The 20,300-nt window shown below is 42.8% G+C and overlaps 1 protein-coding gene across 5 annotated transcripts in view; it reads right to left on the bottom strand.

Moving 5' to 3' along the window:
- TPK1 (thiamin pyrophosphokinase 1) overlaps window positions 1–20,300 on the bottom strand; it is a 388,541-nt gene that overhangs the window by 151,484 nt on the left and 216,757 nt on the right. For all 5 annotated transcript variants that reach the window (XM_089532522.1, XM_089532521.1, XM_089532523.1 and 2 more), the window contains one exon: window positions 6,831–6,926. In XM_089532522.1, the coding sequence (XP_089388648.1) occupies window positions 6,831–6,926 (96 nt within the window). The remainder of the gene's footprint in view (window positions 1–6,830; window positions 6,927–20,300) is intronic.

Here is a 20,300-nt window from a genome sequence, read left to right as displayed (position 1 = left end):
GTTCCTTTTTTGGCTGAATCGATTTATTTGACAATAAATCAATTCAGCCCAGTGGGAACCCAGGCTGGATTTGATTCTGCCCTGGCAGCCCCTCTCCGTCCTGGCCATGCCTCCCTCCCTCCTTCCTTCCTTCCTCTCCTCCTCCTTCCCTCTTTCCCTCTTTACTTTCTGCTTGGAGGCCGTGGTGGCGGCAGCGGGGGCTGTCTATCCTCAAATGATGTCCAGGACGGAGGCATGTGCAAGATGCCTTGTTCCTTCACACTGCCAGGACTCCTTGCATGTGCCTCCATCCTGGACGTTGTTTGAGGACAGAGGCATGCCAGATGGAGGCACGTCCAAAGAACCACGGTCGGCAGAGTTCTCCGCCCTCCGCGGGAAGTATGGAAGCAAGCGGCGGAGAAGGAACCTGCCCCTGTCCTCAAATGTCCTCCAGGCTTGCTGCCTCTCTCCTTCCGCCCTGGCCTACTTCTTACTGGGGCTGAGGAGATAGAAGCCGGGCAGTGAGGAGGAGGAGAAGGCCAATGGCGAGCCCTGACAGCCCCTGCCACCACTGCCACTGGTGGGGCCCCCAGGCAAAAGGGAAGGAGGGTAAGAGAAAGAGGAGATGGGGGAGAGGAAGGGGGGAAGAAGGGAAGGAGAGAAGGAGGTATGGGAGGGAGGACGGAGGGAGGTATGGCAGGAGAGGTTGGGGAAGCCTCTCCTGCCATGTCAAAAGAAGTCTATATCAAAACAGGCATTTTGATTCCTGAAAGGAATCCTGAAACTGGCACAAACTTAGTGGAAACCACTGTGTTTGCTGAACCGGTTTCAGGATGTGGTTCAGGAATTGAATCTACAGGTAAGTGGGAATGGGCTCTTAGATGTGTCTAGACTAATTCAAAGAGCATGAGAAATAAACAAGATGAATTCTTAGCACAGAAAAGCAAATATGATATAATAGGTTGAATAAATGTGAAATTATGCAGCCCTTTCTGACCCCTTTGCCCAATGAGAACCATTTTGTTTCTTCATACTCTGTCCTGATGTCAGTCTGTTGTCCTGCAGCAGCTAAAGAAAGCCAATATGATCTTAGGCTGCATCTATAAGAGTGTAGTGTCTAGATCAAGGGAATTAAATAAATAATAAATAAAGCTTTTATTTATATACCGCGCCTTCCATAGATCAGGGCGGTTTACAAAAAAATTACAATACACATACAATGATTAAAAACAACATCATAAAATATACAAGAATACAATTAAAATGAAACCAACTAAAACCCCAGTAGCCCATCCTCATAGCCACGGAAGAGGAGGGAGGCCTACAGGATTTTTATGCGGGGAATGCTAGCTGGAAATAAAAGGTTTTCAACTCCCTTTTAAATTGGGCCAGGGAGGTGATCGAGCGGAGCTCGACGGGCAGCGTGTTCCAAAGGGCCGGGGCGGCGATGGAAAATGTCCGTCTTGCGACAGAAGTAAGCCTAGCCCCAGGCACCTTCAGTATTAGCTGCCCGGATGTTCTGAGGGTGCGGGACGGAATATGTGGGGAGAGGCGGTCCTTCAAGTATCCTGGACCCAAGCCATTTAGGGCTTTATAGGTAATCACCAACGCCTTATATTGGGCCCGGAAACGAATAGGCAGCCAGTGAAGATCTTTCAACACCGGTGTTATATGGCTGGTCCTGGAAACACCAGTGACCAGCCTGGCTGCCATATTTTGCACCATCTGTAGTTTCCGGGTTTGGTATAAGGGTTGCCCCATGTAGAGTACATTGCAGAAATCCAATCTCGAGGTTACCAGAGCATGTACAACGGTTTCTAGGTCCCTCTGGGCCAGGTATGGGCGCAGCTGGCGAATAAGCCGCAGCTGATAACAGGTGTTCTTGACCGTCGCATTCACCTGAGCAGTCAGGTGAAGCGACGAATCAAGAAGCACCCCCAGACTGCGCACGGAGTCCTTCACAGGGAGCGTGACCCCGTTCAGGACAGGTGGAACCACCGCCATTCCTGGACCAGGGGAACCTATCACTAGTACCTCCGTTTTCTCTGGATTCAGCTTGAGTCGGTTTTCCCTCATCCAGCCCATTACTGACTCTAGGCAGGCCACGAGAGGGGAGACGCCATCCCCAGTCACTGCATCAGTCGGAGACATAGAGAAAATAATTTGGGTGTCATCAGCGTACTGATAACCCCGCGCCCCATGTCTCCGGATGATCTCTCCCAGCGGTTTCATGTAAATGTTAAATAGCGTGGGAGACAGAATGGCTCCTTGAGGGACCCCAGTTTTAAGGGTCCGCTCATCGGAGCACACGTCTCCCAGCTGCACCATCTGGGACCTCCCAGAGAGGTAGGACCGGAACCACTGGAGCGCAGTGCCCCCGATTCCCACCTCTGCCAGGCGCCCCAGAAGGATACCATGGTCTATGGTATCGAAAGCCGCTGAGATGTCCAATAGCACCAACAGGGACACGCTTCCCCTGTCAATGCTCAGACGGAGATCATCGACCAGGGCGACCATGGCCGTCTCAACCCCGTAACCCGTCCGAAAGCCAGTTTGAAATGGGTCCAGATAATCCGTTTCATCCAAGATCGCCTGAAGTTGGATTGCAACCGCCCTCTCGATCACCTTTCCCAAAAATGGCAGCAGCGAGACTGGCCGATAATTATTATAAACCAGGGGGTCGAGGGAGGGCTTTTTTAAAATAGGTTTTATAATGGCCAATTTAAGTTCTGATGGAAATTGGCCCTCCCTCAAAGATGTATTAATAATCTGGCGTAACAACAAGGTTACCGCCGGTCCCCCCTGGGCCGCAAGCCACGAGGGACAGGGATCGAGAGAGCAGGTTGTCTTCCGAACACTTCCGAGGATCTTGTCCACATCATCGGTACTTACCAGCTCAAACTGATCCAGTTTAATAAAGTCCACGGAGGCTCTGGATACCTCTACTCTAGGTTCTGCTTGAATGTCGGCATCAAGACCTTCGCTTATCCGAGAGGTTTTATCCGCAAAAAAGTCGTTAAATTGGTCACAGCAGGCCTTAGAAGGTTCAAGGATCTGGTTCAGGGCGGGAGGGAGCTGAGTGAGCTCCCTGACTACCCTGAACAACTCTGCCGGACGCGACTCTGCGGACGCAATACGAGCACCATAGAACGAATTCTTTGCTGCTCGTATTGCCTCTCCATAGTCCTCTAACAGTTGGACTAGGAGAGCCTTGTCGTCTAAGCAAAGGTGTTTCCGCCAACGGTACTCTAGCCGTCGCAGTTCCCGCTTCCTTGCCCGGAGATCTTCCGTGTACCAGGGCTTACATTTGGAAGCGGGCCTGAGAGGGCGCTTGGGAGCGATGCTGTGTATAGCCCTCGAAAGACCGGTATTCCAAATACCAGTCAGGACATCAACAGAATCGCCGTCACTTCCAACCATGAACCCCTCTAAGGCTTCTTGGAACCTCTCAGGTTCCATCAGCCTTCGAGGGTGGACCATCCGAATAGGTCCACCACCCCCGGGAGGGATCTGGGTAGAGACCTTGATTTTTGCCTCCACCAGGAAATGATCCGTCCATGACAAGGGGGAAATGTTAATTATTTCCGCCCACGGATTTTCCGCATCCGAACAGAAGACCAAATCAAGAGTATTACCCGCACAATGCGTAGGACCCTCTATCAGCTGGGACAGGCCCATGGCCGTCATGGTATCCATGAATTCGCGAGCTGCACCGGGTGGAACATAGCTGGCCGTGAGGGAGATGTTGAAGTCACCCAGGACAAGGAGCCTGGGTGTCTCCAGCATCAGCTCCGCGACCAGCTGTGTCAGCTCGTTAAGGGAGTCCGCTAGTGCACGGGGTGGCCGATACACTAGCAGGATCCCTAGACTGTCCCTAGCCTTCAGGGTCAGGTAAATACACTCGATATAGGACGTCTGTCGGATGTGGTTCCTGGTGAGGGACAAGGTGTTTCTATGTATCAAGGCCACACCCCCCCCCCGCCCACCTAATATCACCATTCTATTCTTCTTTGGTCAGACCTCACCTGGAATACTGTGTCCAGTTCTAGGCCTTACAATTCAAGGAGGGATACTAACAAACTAGAGAGTGCCTAGAGAAGGGTGACCAAAATGGTGAAAGGTCTGGAAATCATGCTATGTAAGGAGCAGCTTAGGGAGCTGGGTATATTTAGCCTGAGGAAGAGAAGATTAAGAGTTGACATGATAGTGATGTGTAAATATTTGAAGGGAATCTATATTGAGGGCAGAGTACACTTGTTTTCTGCTGTTCTAGAGACTAGGACACGGTTCAATGGATTCAAACTACAGGAAAAGAGATTTGACCTAAGCATTAGGAAGAACTTCCTGACAGTAAAAGCTGTTCAACAGTGGAATATGCTGCCCTGGAATGTAGAGCTTTTTAGAGGTTTTTAAACAGAGGCTGGATGGCCACCTGTCAGGAGTGCTTTGATTTGTCTTTCTGAATGGCAGGGGGTTGGACTGGATGGCCGGGGGTTGGACTGAATAGCCCTTGTGGTATCTTTCGATTCTATGATTCTATGAATTTTAGAAATTGTGTTGGTGTGGTCCCTAGTGCAACCAATTATTGTGCTCACATAACCTGCTATCTTACTCAAACAGTAATGAGGTTAGTGCAAGCTCTTGGTGAAACTGTGGGATCTAGCATAACTAGACTGACATATTGCTGCTGTTGTTCTTGTGTGCCTTCAAGTTGTTACTGACTTACGGTGACCCTATCACAGGGTTGTCTTGGCAAGATCTGTTCAGTGGGACTTGCATTTGCTTTCCTCTGAAGCTGAGAGATTGTGATTAGCTCAAAATCACCCAGTTGGTTTCTATGGTCAAGGGGTGTTTGAATCCTGTTCTCCAGAGCTGTAGTCAAACATTCAAACCACCACAGCACACTGGTTCTATAGACTGGTATATGTTTGTGCCAAAAGTATACAAAATCTTCACCTCTCTCTAGATTTCTCTTTGTGTGAATATATTTCCTTTAAGACAGCTCTGTTGTATCTTGTTACTGATACAAAAGAATTTTTTAGTGTTTTCTTCTGGAAGAGTTTCAATATAAATGAGTACTTGAGCTATGGTTTTGTTTCAAACCTGAGCTGCATTATTTTAGATAAAACTGAAACAGTGACAAAGCTCTATCAATCAATCCTCTTATGGCTAATATAAAAAGGTCAAAAAGGAAGGTGAGAAGAAAGAAAAACATGTTATTTGACACATGGTGGTATCTTCTGGACCAATCACCCTTACAGAAACTTCAAACAATAAACAAGCACCACTTCTGTTTAGAGCAAACTTGTCCTTTCCATTGTTTGCATCTTTAGAAAAGCAGCATGTTTATACAGAGTTCAAAACTGCTACCCTGAGATGCCATTCCATGCAGCAATGTGATGGTGTAATTGTAACACTGTGTATTGTGCACTGCATTCAGTACAATTACTGCTTCCAAAAGAGATGCTTCCCCCTCTCCCTCATGCTGTTACTGTTACCCTTGTTAAGCTTCAAAGCTCAGAGATTTGTGGAGTGCAATATCCATCGCTGTGCCTAAAAGTGTATTGCATTATTAGCAAAATGACAGCAGGACCAAAGCATGTAAAGATTTCAAAGTATGTTGAAAGGTGTATTGTTGCAATGCAGGAGCACGTTATGTAGCTTCTATTGTTCTCGTTTTAATAGTGTGCTTTTATAAATCTTTTGGGATGCCTCTTTCTGAACTAACAACTGAGACATTCATATGATACACACTGCAGAAAGCAGCAGGATTTTGGCAAATTTATTTCTACCTGCTGTACTTGGAATTCAGATGTCCAGTCCACACAAGAGGATTCACTGTATTTATACCTGTAAAAAAGTACTAGTTCAATGACAGCACAATACACGTGTGCAAGCTGTGGAAGCAGCTTTATGGAGCTATTTTTCTTCCTTGTAGTTCCACATATCTGAGACACATCTTAAACATGAAGGACTGTATAACACAACTTTGGAGTTCTACTGAAAAAAGTTGAAGAACCTAGCTGCATGAAAGCAGATGTGCTCATCAATCTGAGATACCAGCAACAACAGAGAAGGCCAAAGAGTATAACTTGCCTTGAATAATCTCAGGAGTGAGCTGATTGAGCCATTCCTGTATGCCAAAGAAACAATAATGTGGCTTTATGTGATAAAAACACCCTATATGCTCTAATAATGACTTAAGCAAGAGGGACAAAAGAGCAAATTACATTGAATTAAAAGCTCTGTATGCTGTAAAAGCAAATTCCATGCCCACAGAGGGAGAAAAGCAGGTAATGATATAAGAATTATCCAGTACTGCTCCCCAGAGGTTACCTGCACAAAGCATGAACCAAATTTTGGAGTTTTATCACCTGATTTCCAGGAGCAAGAACATTCTCATCAATCATGTTTGCATCCCGGTTTGGACTGCCTGTAGTTCACTCAGCAGCTTCAGTGAGAATAAGAAGTGGGGACAGGGATACATATTCAGCCAGCTGGAAACTGAATGAGGCCTTTGATTTCCCTAACACCTCAGAAGAGAGGCGGGAAATGACAGTGTTGAAAGTGAACACACTCAAGTGGAATATTTGAACTGAAGATTAACATCAAATTCTGATCACTCCTCAGGAGCCTTCGAGGCTCATTATCACAAAATAGTAAAAGCCATATTCTTGGCAGCTGATGCTTGCTCAGTTTTTGGTCTCAAGCCACTAGTCACATGACATAACTTTATTAAGCAAAATATAAACACACAACAAGATACTCTCACAGGCATTTTCATTCTCTGCAAATTTCAAAACAATACCGGTGGGCGAACAAACTTATACTGAAAGCGTTGTTAGCATTACCTGCAAGGCTTTCTTCTCTATCTTCTGCTGGAGTATCTGAAGGCACTTGGTGAAGTCTGTGAAATCTTGATCTGGGGTCTCTATGAGCTCACACCCCTGTGGAGAAGAAATTAAATAATGAAAAGAAGAGGAACAATATTAATTATTGCAATAATTAACAATAATTAACCAATTATTCTAGTTAATTATTAATTATTGATGGCATGGCTCAGCAGTTAAGATGCTGACTTTGATGATTGTAGGATCAGCAGGTCGGCAGTTTGAGAGTGCCATATCACTAGTCTGAGCTTCTGACAATTTAGCAGTTGGAAAGCATGTCGAAGTTCAAGTAGACAAATAGGTACCGCTTTAGTGGGAAAGTAACAGTGTTCTGTGAGGTCATGCTGGCTACATGACCATGGGATCATCTTTGACAACTTTGGCTCCCTTGGCTTAGTAATGGAGATGAGCATTGCCCCCTACAGTCACACACAATTAGACAATTTTGTCAAGGGAAAACCTTTACCAATGCTAATTATCCCACCACTTCAGGATTAAATACAATTCAAAAGAGAAACTATAGAATACCACTAATTCTCAATTACAATCCCCCAAATGAGTCCATTCAAATGCAACATTCAAATGCAACACCTATAGCTCATTCCTTACAATAATGCTTCTTCCTCCAGGTTTTGGGTGGCAGTCCTGTACTTGCTTCCAGAAAATCCTCAGACTTAAAGAACTTCTCCTATACAACAGGGCATATAATATGAATGGAAAGAAAGATCCTCCTACCAACCAGATGCCAATTCTGTTCCCACATCTCCTCTGGCAATACAAATATAGTTGCTAACAATAACACACATACCATGAGGTTGGGGGTGTTAATTCATATAGGACATCATTTAACATAATGGCCCTCCGGGTTTTACTTAAGACAAACAGAACAATCTCTCTTCAGGAAAATAAATGGGAGACAGATTGATATCATAAGACACCATATACAAAACCCAGTGTCAGAACACATTAGTCTTCCAAAACACTTTGTAACTGATCTCAAAGTTGCTATTGTGGAGCAAAGGAATTTCAAGATCAGATTTGAAAAGGAGACAGCTAAGTTGGGATACAGTCACAAATTCTATTTGTAACAAAGGTTTGAACATGAACAATGATTCCTTAGTATACCACACATATTAACAGTCTGGTTTTCCCTAGTTGTGTGCATAACCAAAAATATTTTCTTTTTCATCTTATAAAAGAAAAGTGGGCAAGGGGGAACCAAGTTTTAAAATTCATTCTGTATCCAGGGCACAACTGTGTAACTTTTCACATACACTTGAGGTATTATGCATCTGAGGACGTTAACTGTAACCCACAAAAGTTCAAATTAACATAAATCTGTTAGTCTTAAAAACGTCAGAACAAGGCTACTCCTGAGACACTGATGGTCTCTTTGCTCCAAAGCTGTTAGGTGCTTCTGTTAGTGTTAAGATAAACATTCTTAAAGGACCTTGCCAAGTCCAGCCCAGCTAACAATAATGGACTGAGCTTTCAAATCCCAGCCCCCTTTTTGCTTGGTTCTAACTAGTTGATTCTGGGAAAAGCTTTGAAAGCTCACAGTAAAAGAGCTGTGTTCCTCTCAGATATTCTTGACATCGCAGTGCAGTAGAACAACACTATTCTGAGGGTGGTGTGCTGTATAGCTGGCTTCCTTGCTTACTGAAGGCACTTTGAGCTCCTCTTGGCACCAAGTGACCAGAGGGAAATTTCTTAAAAGGGTCCGCATTCCAGTCCCCTTACAGCTTCTCGCTGAGATGAATGCTGAGAGATAACAGTGTGAATTTTAATCCTGCCCCATTATGCCCTAGAAAGGATCGGAAAAATACTACCATTTGGAAGGGTATCTATGAAGGAACTAGAGAAGATCCTCAAGTGTAAAGATATATAATTGAATACTGAAGTTAGGCTTGCCCATGCCATTGTATTTCCCATTTCTATGTATGGTTATGAAAGCTGGACAGTGAAGAAAGCTGATAGGAAGAAAATAAACTCATTTGAAATGTGGTGCTGGAGGAGAGTTCTACAGATACCATGGACTACAAAAAAGGCAAATAAAGCCGAGGCGGGAATTATTATTATTATTATTATTATTATTATTATTATTATTAAATGGATCCTAGAGTAAATTAAGCCTGAAATCAACCTAGAAGCCAAGCTGTCTAAATTAAGACTGTCATACTTTGGACATATAATGAGAAGACATGACTCATTAGGAAAGACAATAATGCTTAGCAAAGTAGAAGGCAGCAGAAAAAGAGGATAGGTTCGAGCAAAGCAGGTACGGTCCTGAGTTGGCAAGACCTGAGCAAGTTGGTTGATGATAGGGTGAGTTGGACAATGACATGGGCAATCCTAACTTCAGATAGGGTGACTTGGAGGTCTGACATTCATAAGGTTGCTATAAGTCGCAGTTAACAACAAAATGATTGCCCTGAAGCAAGTATATCCCATTACAAGGGCAAAGGGATAGGGTTTAAAAAGATGGCTCTATTCCTCCCTCTGTATAGCTGCTTTGTTTACCTGTTTGGCCTTAGTGGCAAGGTGAAAACAAAGTAAAGTACCCCAATGCACAATCAATGCTCTGCTGGAGTCCATGAGCCCCAGTCTTTGTTCTACCATGTTAAGTACTAAAGCCAGAGACACCTGTGATATCCCTTGCAAAACATTTGATGCTTAATATCATGTTGTTGCTGCTGCCAAGCCCTTACTTATATTAACACAGAATATGAATGAGGTGACAGAAAAACATCATTTTTCTATAGCTTGTTGAGCTTATTTTCAGTATTTTTTAAATGCAAGTCTCCTTATATTGCACTTGATTATAGGTGTCAAGATTACATTAACTTGGAGCAATACACAAGTTCATGCCTCTTATTTCAGAGCTGAAACAGTCCCTAAGCTTCTGCCAAACAGCTGAGTAAGGAGTAGTGAAGTATGTCCACTATATAAGTCACCACTCAAAGAGATTTCAAGGATACAAAACACCTATATAGCATCATAAATTATAATAAGGACCACAGTTGCTAGATTTAGAAGGTTCTTTACTGACCACTCCAAGGTCTTTTTAAAGGCTCCCTAGCTCTATCTATATCTATGATTCATTTCACACTTTTACCTTGCACTGTAGTGACTGATAAGAAAATTAGGTTCGCACCAGTCAAAAAAACCCCTGTATTATGACTTTGAACATACCATTTACAGCTTGGGAAAAGCTAATAAAACAAAAGTTGACAGCTTTTAAAATACAGGTCGAGAAATGCTAAAACTAAAGTAACATTTGCCAACAGAAAAGATAGGTGCTTGAAAATATCATTGCACTATACTTCTAACATTTTTCCCCCTTGGGAATGCAGTATATTTCCATCCATTTCTCCAGTTCATTAGAATTGTCACAATATATGGTTTATCTACATTCTATATAAGTTTCTGAAGATTAGTACTAATCCCAAGTACTAACTTCCTAACACTTTTTCCGTGTAACTTCCAAAACTCAGATGAGATCTGGTGTGTTCAGGGGAGTATGATAATCCTTTTGGTAACAGGCAAGATCCCAGCCTTTGGAAGAGCTAATCAGATTAAGGTCCTTTACTGCTAGTGCTTGATAAAACACTGACTTGAACCCTTTTGGTGCCTTAAATAGATTGCCAAATAGCACCTTTCCCACATGGTAGAGAAAACCTTAAATTGTCTTCCTTCACCATTCAGACATCCATTCCTGCGCTGGCCTGTCTTTCTGCATTTCAACACTGTAGCATACTTGGGCTGTCACATGAAAAGGCTAGGAGACTAGGTGCAACAGCTGGTGGAATCTGTTGGCTGATCAAATGTAACATGCAACATTTTCTCCTACTTATGTGGAGGACCCCCCTCCCCAACAGACTATTTCCCACAGTGTAAGTTAAAGCCACATGATAGTTTTGGAAAAAGATTACACAAAATAAAAGTCTTCCCAGCACTCTCAAAGTACTATTTAGGAAATGGTTGAGGTTCTCATCCCACCCCTGAAGATCTGCTCTGGCTTGTATGCAGGCAGAACACACAGTGATCAGTGCTTGGAAAAGATGAACTAGCCTACTCTGTTAGGGGTTGCCATGGGGTTGGGAGTTCCAAGTAAGAAATCCTAGAGAATGAAGAGTAAACAACACCGCTAAATGCTATCAATGATGTGTGTGTGTGTGCGCACACACACACACACCTCATGTGCAACCACAACACATACTATTATTGGAACATTGAACCACTGAACTTATGAAGGGAAATCAGCACATAAAGTAAGCTCTTTCTATTAGTGGGCTTGCCATTTGCAGATTGAAGCATCCATGCATGGCTCCTCCCTGTTCTCAATGGTGCTGCATGCACATGGCCACGCCAATATGGCCACGTGCATGACATGACATCATTGGGAAGAATGGGATTTGAAATCCTGCAATATTTGGCATCTGTAAGAGGGGTCTAGAACAGAACCCCTGCAGATACAAAGGGCCAACTGCAACATAAAAGCCTAGGACTCTGTTCTCAGTTCCTTTCACCAGCTACCTGATGGGGGTGGTGTGGTGTGGTGAGGATTAAATGACCAGATCAGAAGAAATTTATTCCATAATTCAACAAACTAAATCAACACCTCCGGATGGTGTGAGACAGTGGCTGTGATGGAGCAATAGTCTTAAACTAGGGGTAGCCAAACCTTTTGGGCCAGTGGGCATATTTGGAATGTTGAGATAGTGTCATGGGCGCTCTCAGAAAATAGTTGTCATGTAGGGCTTGCCCAAACACACAATGGATGCTATGGTGGATGTGACATTTACCAGATGGCAAATTGGTGTTATAAGAGAAAAGTAACTTGTCCAGGAATCTAAAAAGAAGAAAACATGGGGTCTTGAGTTCTAAAACTCACCCAGTGGACTATATAAGAAGACAAGTGAACTTGAATTAAGTGATGGCGAACCTAGGCACTCAGAGCCCTCTCTGTGGGCACATGTGCCATCACCCCAGGACAGAGTTCCCCAGAGTTAGTACCTAGAAAGCCAGAGGAATGTGGCACTTTGCTATAAATAAGTTGGTTTTGGGTTGCAGTTTGGGCACTCAGTCTCTAAAAGGTTCACCATCACTGCTCTACAAGATGTCCCATGCAGAAAACATAATATAGAGACATTCTATAGCAGATGAACCATCACAGCTGATCAGATGATTTTGAATAAGATAACTGAAGACAAACATGTAAAAGCTTGAGTCATCAAGCAAAACCAGTGAAAGTATGGAAACATATGAACATTTTGAATCAAAAGCTATATGTTTGGTTAAAGCTGAAAACTCCCTTTACAAACCCTGCTATAGTAGCTAATTTTATCATTATGGAGATTCTTCTTCCTTCTGCCACTCTCTATCTTGAATTCAAGTGTTATTTTTCAAAAGAAGCCCCCCTCGCCTCCCTGTCTGAGGCAGCTTTTGGTTGATAGTGGCATTTTCAAATTACATACACATATACTTGGGCAATGCAGCAGTGAAAGAGTTAGACAATATCTTTTTGCTTAAAAAGACTGCAATTCTTGCATTAATGTTAAAAATAAAAATAAAAAGAAGAACCAAAAGCAACAAGATCATTTGTTGGCAACACGTACACAAACTATTAGGGGTTCAGGCTTTCCCAGATTGTCATTCACAACCCTAGTGAGATCAATGAAAGGAGGGATTAGAGAAGTGAGAAAAACCAAATCAGGCTGGCTGTAGACTTCAGGTGAATCTCAGCAAAATGTCCTCTGATGGGCCCTCTCCTACATTGGGTGGTGTTGTAGCACTGACTTCCATGGAGGAAGCCACGGTGGGCAGCCATATTGCACCCATCACTCCAACACTGTAAGAAAACAAGTGACAATTCCTAATGAAAGTGGCTATACAAAATTTCCACAAAGTTCCAGAATGGCATGGTGAGAAAATAAAATGGTTGCTTGCTTCTACTCCCAAGTAAGCCTAAAGTTAGAGGCTTGAAGTCAGTTCTGATGGCTACTGCTGGAATAGCACTGGTGGCACAGTGGTTAAATGTCTGTACTGCAGCAACTCACTCACAAACCAAAAGGTTGTGAGTTCAATACCAGCCAGGGGCTCAGTGCTGACTCAGCCTGGCATCCTTCCATAGGCTGCTAAAACGAGAACCCAGCTTGTTGGGGGCAATTAGCTTGCATTTTGTAGACCGCTTAATACATCAGTAAGTGGTATAGAAATACAATTGCAATTGCTATTGTTAATAATAGAGGCTTGGCTATGGGGCTGCTGGGAAATACACAAAAAGAGAAAACATTTGATACCCAAAAGAAAGATACACAGAGAGAGACAGTTCTCAAAGTGCCTGAATCATTTCCTGTGAAAAACAGTTTCTTCTTTTGCTGAGGGTGGAACAGGCAGGAGCTGGTACAAATATTTGGGGTCCAGCTACTTCAGGCGAGAGATTCCATTTTTTAAAAAACATATATTTTTTATTAAGACAACCAATCAATATACACAGATTTTTTTATATTTATAAAAAACATGTAGGGAAAAGACCCATCTAACAAACAATAAACAACACTAAAAAGAAAAGCTAAAAAACAACAACCCCAGAACAGGGAAACAATGGCTTAGAGCAGTGGTTCCCAAACTTTGATCCTCCAGATGTTTTGGACTTCAGCTCCCAGAATTCCTGACTGCTGGCCAAGCTGATTAAGGCTTCTTGGAGATGAAGTCCAAAACATTTGGAATACCAAAGTTTGAGCATCACTGGCTTAGAGCATACCTGCCTATGGCTCTTTTACATTACTTATTTAAACCCCTTTTAGTTTATTCCAAGTTTAATATGATGATTATAATAATCATGTTATCATCCTACAAATAAGAAGTCCTTAACAAGGACCTAAGAAAAGGATAATACATTTTTTAAAAAACCCAAATCCTCTACTCTATATATTACTTTTCCTAAAACCTAAAACCAAAACAGAATCTCCCTTATTTTTCATGTATTCAGTCAACATCCTCCACTCCTTCTTAAAGTTATCCTACGTTTTCTTATGTATTAACATAGCCAGCTTATCCATTTCCACTAAATCATATAAGCCAATTTTCTCATGAAGGGATTGCTGACTTTTTCCATTTTAGGTGGGAGATTCAATTGTGTGGCAACTTGGATATGGAGGAGATAGCAATAGCAGCATTTACATTTCTATACTGCTTCATAGTGAACTCAGCACTCTCTGAGTGGTTTACAAACTGTAAGCCAATTACCTCCAACAAGTTGGGTACTCATTTTACTGACCTACCAAAGGATGGAAGGCTGAGTCAACCTTGGAGCCCTGGGACTGAACCCAAAACCTTGTGGCCACAGTTCTAGCATTTAACCACTGTGCCACCAGGCACATGATTCAAGAGATATAAAGATGGTAGAGGATCTTTATGGATATACATGATATTGGACCCAAGCAGAGGGCCCTGAAAAGATTTCTCGCTTAGGACAAGCAGGGAATAGTCAGTATATTTAGCCCAGGTATACAGACATATGGCAAAATGACTCAAACATGTTCAGTATAAAAGTTTAGTGAAAAAATAGTTTTTACCTTAAAGAGAGCACTTTTTAAAACCTTGAACAACCTCTTTTTCCCCTCTCCTAACAGGAGTTACATTACATTCCCGATAAAGGTTAACTCCTATCGTCTTCTATTGCTACATAGCAGTTTTAAAATTCAGTACTTTAAAAATTGTTTTAAATTGTTCTAAATTGCTTCTTTTGTCTGTATAATGATATAGGGCTGGATATAAATATTTAAAGATATAATAAATGGCTGATTTGTGATACTGTCACTAAAAATTTTTAGACTGCAGTGTATACTTGTGTAATTCATATCTGACACTAATACAGGGCCTCTACAGACCGGTAAGAAATGCCAGCATTGAGGTGGAGTGGGGCCATGGTGACTGCATGCCGCACACCCCAATTCCGCCCATTGTCAGCGTCATTTCTTTGGTGCAGCATTTAGATGTGCTGCGCTAAAGAAATGTTGAAAGGCCGCTGCCACTGCCACAGCAAGGGCAGCTTTTTGCTGCTCTTCTTTTTAGAGTGCAAACTGCCGGATTGGGGCTCCAGCATGTGGTTGCTGCAGCCCCGATCTGGTGCTGAAAGGGGCAGCTGGATGCCTGATGGTTCTTAGAAAAAGATGTTTATATAACAAAGCATATGGACATCTGTTGCTCATTGGACAAGCTCTATCAGCTGATTAGGCCAGAAAGGATGGAAAACAAGCTGAGAGGAACCAGGTGTCTGTTTCATGGAAAGATGGGGCTGTTATGTTGCCCAAACTGATAGTAGTACTGTTCCTAATTGATAAAGACAGAAAATGTTTGGAAGAGAAGAGAGACTACCTGCTCTCAACTATGCTATTCTCTCTCTCTCTCTTTCTTATAACCCCTTGGATGCCTTTACTGGTGTACATCAGCTGACAACTACAAGAACAGAACTGGACTCAAGAACTGAACTCTAAGAACCATTAGGTTCTTAGATGTGATGTAGTATCGGGTAGAGTTGAATGACATTATATTACATCAGCCATCTGATTGCATCAGTCAGTACTCTTTAAAGCAGCACTGGTCTTGACTTTATTTAACAATATGTTCAAACTGTTTAGTTCTCTTATCAGTGTTGAGAGTTATGTTGGCAGAACTACGCCCTCAGTGACACACATTCCTATTACACAGAGCTATTATAAATAAATACATTTATAATGCCTTATAATCACACTGCTTATATTTCCAGGTCTCAGTGGTTGCAACAAATCAGTACATGGCCTGTAACATCATGCTTTACCTTTGTGCTTAATAGTAGATTCCTCCCTTTCCTGTCCTTGATCACTAAATCTATCAAGGACTTTGAGGTTAAGTGGATGAAAAAAAAATCCATATATATATATATATATATAAGCAAAATTAGTAAGTTAAAATCCCCAGTGACTATTCACATTAAAATAAGCTGCTGATCAAAGGCATAAAATTGCAAAATTAAGAAATACTAAAGTAGTTTCCATTTCAATCGAAAGTGCTCCCTTTGCTCACATTAGTAAGTTAAGCTTCATAACACCAGTGAGGAATGCCTTGCCAATCCCTCTTGCATGGCTTAGTTCTCTGATATCACTACTTCTAAAAAAATTGCGTCACCATGTTTTCACAGAAAAATGATCTTATCAAGCTATTCTCTTTTTAAAAGGACAAGGTTATATCATTTTTCTTGTGCAAGACATTCTTGTTGACACAACAATAGTAATTTGCTTAGCATTATGATGATAATGTAAATGTGCAGAATCAGGCCTGTGAACACTACACCTCTCTGCAGGGTCCAGCAGTGGAGGCAAGGTCACGCACCCTCACGAACAAGGACTATATTTTGGCACATTTCATGTTAGCATACTTTTGTCCAAATCCTTACCATTCATTAGGTATCAATGAGAATTCCGCCAATTTTATCTACCCTCCTCATCTTCATACTCTTAATTATTTCTTCATTCTCCACAAGTATGACAAAGAAATGAAACCCAGGTATTGGATTATGCCTAATATTTACACCTTTCATATCTAAGAAAGACACGGAAATGGTGTGGGGAGAGCTCTGCTCTCCCCAGCCCTAATTTTGGTCTCAGGCTGCTGCAAAGCAGCAGTCTGTACCAGGTCTTAAATTTGTTTAGATTAACCAGGAATTCCTATACTTCCTCTTTACTTATTCTATGCTGCCTTTCTCCTGTTGTGTCCTCTGCTCCATTTTCCTCAGGTTGATCACCCTTTTCCTTTTCTGAGAACACTGAGGGAAAGAAGGTGTAGAGTAATTCTGCCTTTTCTCTGTCCTCTGTTAGCATTTCACCATCTTCTCCATGTAGTGGCCCTACTACTGTATATCCTTCTTCTTCCTTTTGCTACTGACATGCCCAAGAAAGCCCTTTTTGTTCATAACTTCTTTAGCAAGTCTGAGCTCATTCTGTGCGTTTGCTTTTCTGACTTTACTTCTACATGTGCTAGCGATTTGTTTGAATTTCTCCTTGGTGATTTCCTACCTTTTCCATTTCTTATACATGTCCCATTTAAAACTTAGCTCAGTTGAAAGTTCCTTAGTCATCCATTGAGTTTCTTGAGACACCTCCCACGTTTCCTCCTCATTGGAACAGTTTGAAAATGTACTTCAGTATTTCTCTTTTGAGAAACGCTAACCACAATCTTCTCTTTTAGTATTCCTTACCATGGGATTACCTCCAGTATTTCCCTGAGTTTATTGAAATCAGTTTTCCTAAAGTTTAAAATGTGTGTCTAATTATGCCTGCTTTGCACTGTATACCAAACTCCAGGAGAACATGGTCACTCCCACCTATGGATTCCAGATCTAAAATAGCTGATTCCCTTGTTGCCTCTTCCACCTTTTGGAAAATGAAACAGTCTTCGGAGCAAGTGAGGAATTTGCTAAAATATAACGTTTTGGCTGAGTCTGATTTCCAACAAATATCAGGATAGTTGAAATCATCCATCACTACTACATCTCTCCTATCTGAGAGAGTGGTCATCTGTTCTAGAAAGGCATCATCCAATTCCTCCGTCTGACTTAGGGGGTCTGTAGTAGACTCCCACAGTATCATGCTTGTTGTCCCCCCCCCCTTTTTTTTTTATCCAGATGCTCTCCACCTAGCTTCCAGGATTTAAGTCCTGGATCTCTTCACTGGTGTAAATATCCCTCACATATAATGCTCCTCCTTTTTCTTCTTTGGCCTATATCTCTTAAAAATCTCCTGTCAATAAATGTCTTCAAGCAGTAATAGACTGGATGAGGAAAAACAGACTAAAGCTGAATCCAGACAAGACAGAGATACTTACAGTAGGGGCCCCTAACCCAGGTATTGTGATACAACCTCAAGACCTAGACGGGGTCACACTCTCCTCAAAGGACTGTGTTCGCAGTCTGGTGGTGCTCTTAGATTCGTCGCTCCAGGTGACAAATCAGATAAATGCGACGGCTAGGAGTACCTGTTATCAGCTTCGGCCGATATGCCAGCTGCATCCTTTCCTGGAAGCAAGGGACCTAGAAACTGTAGTACACATACTAGTAACCTCGTGCCTCGATATCTGCAATGCGCTCTACATGGGGCTACCCTTGTGCTTAGTTTGGAAACTCCAATAAGTTCAGAACATGGCAGCCAGGCTGATTAATGGTAGAACTAGAAGCGATCGTATAATACCTATCCTAAAATGGCTTCACTGGCTGCCTATTAGTTTCCGAGCGCAGTACAAGGTGTTGGTCATCACCTTTAAAGCCTAAATGGCCTGGGACCAACCTATTTCTGGGACCCCCTCCTTTCATACAATCTACCCCGCACACTCAGATCATCTGGGAGGAATTTATTGCAACCCCTAAAAACTAGCTTAACTACAACCAACCAGAGGAAATTTTCATCAACCCGGATTATGGAACAGCCTACTGGAGGAGATCCGTCACATTACCAGTTTAGATAGATTCAAAATAGCTGTTAAGAAGGATCTCTTTTGGGAGGCCTTTCCCGAATAGAAAAATTCAGCCACCAACCTCTACCCCTCTGACTTCGCTGCAGTCCATTTGTGTGATTGTTAATTTTGATGTTAATTTGATTTTGATTTTAAACTATGTTTTCAAATTGTTAATGTTTAATCGATGTTTTAGGGGAGGGTGGGATATGGGGATACGGGATCGTATATGAATTTTAACTTGAAAACCGCCTCAATTGTCATCAACAGAGAGGCAAGATATAAATAAAAGATTTATTTATTTATTTATTATTTAAAAAGATTATACCCCTCTATTACTACAGCCTAGTCATGAGACTCATCCCACCAGGTTTCAGTGATGCCTATTATATCATATTTGCTTTGTTATAACAGGAGTTCAAGTTCATCTTGTTTATTTCCCATGCTTTGTGCATTAGTATAGAGACATCTAAGACCATGAGTCCTCCCCTCTAGGGACCCCTCCGTTGGGTTCCTGCATTATTTGCCTTGTTCTCTCAATAACAGTTTGACTATCATCTCCAGCCCGTGATGAACTTCTGCCTTCCAAAGTACTGTCACCCTATCCCCCATAACTCAGTTTAAAGCCCGCCTGATCAAATTTTTGTAAACTACTGGCAAAAACATTTCTGCCAACTGGTGTGAGGTACAGCCCATCTCTTGCCAAAAGTCCCCCCCTCATGGAACCGCAGCCCATGATGCAAGAATCTAAATCGTTCCTGGCGGCACCATCTATGGAGCAAGCTATTTACCTCTGCTATTTTCCTCTTTCTTCCTGGACCATGCCTTTCAACTGGGAGAAGAGATGAGATGACAACCTGTACATCCATCTCTTTCAGCTTCCTACCCAGAGCCTCATAATCTCTTCTGATGTTCTAAGGTTGTGCCTTACAGTATCATTTTCCCCACATGAACAAAAAGAAAGGTGCAATGGTCAGTAGGCTTCTGTCCGAGAAAGCTGCCAGCAACACTGACAGTAGCTGATAACAGAGCCTTTAGTTAGTGGAAGTAAAGCAGACCTTGCAAAGAAGCAGTCCGAGGTCAGGTCAAGAATACGAGCCGAAGTCAGGATTCCAGAGATTCCAACGTTCCGAAAGTCAAGCCGAAGTCAGGATACCAGGAAACAGCGCAGTCAAACAGTCCAAAGTCAAAACAGCCAAGAGATAATGAAGTCCGGTCCGAGGTCAAGGTAACAAAGAATCCAGATACTAGGAGCTAGTGCTAGCAGCAATCACGCCAAGGGATCATGCAATAAACTCTAGCAACCAGCATTAGTCTCTCTCCCACTTAAGTAAGGGAAACTCTCCCTCGTGCCACCTGAGGCTGGTTGGCTAATTGCCTCTCGGCAATCCTCTGTGATCTGCGTCTGCAAGCACTCTCGGCTCTTCTCTCTTTGTAAGAAGGCACCTGCAGGCAAGCTTCGTCTCCTGAGTCACCACTAGGCTGTGGTACCATAGGAAGCCTCTCTTTGGCACTAGGACCTGGTTGAACCTCCTCCTCTGGGGCTGGAGGATCACAGCTGGGACCTGGCAGGGCAAGAACAGCACCTGGTGTTGCCTCAATCAGCCCTTGCTCTGGAGGAGGCTCATCCTCCTCCTCATCCTCCGAGAGCTGATCTTGGCTGGCCATGACAGCTTCACAAGTCTTGCCAGCCTCTCCATATTTGACCCAGAGAGACAACACACCTCCTGAGACATCTTGTCAGGCCTATAAACCACTGTTTCTGAGATGACTAAAGTAGTCAGCAAAATAGGACTCTGGGTCTCCCCCTCCAAAAGGCCCTGTTAATCACCCTCAAAAGACCCCTGTAGGTCTGGCTTTTTCACCAAGTGCTGTCAGCAAGCTGAAGAGACTGGAGCTATGGTTATATAAAGAGCTATTGATTGCTAGCTCCTTCCCCAA

This window comes from Sceloporus occidentalis, unplaced genomic scaffold (assembly GCF_023333645.1).
Source record: "Sceloporus occidentalis isolate IW3139 unplaced genomic scaffold, rSceOcc1.0.p SCAF_7, whole genome shotgun sequence".
Taxonomy (NCBI): domain Eukaryota; kingdom Metazoa; phylum Chordata; class Lepidosauria; order Squamata; family Phrynosomatidae; genus Sceloporus; species Sceloporus occidentalis.
Note: the sequence above shows the minus strand (reverse complement) of the source record. Positions and strands in the feature narration are given on the sequence as shown.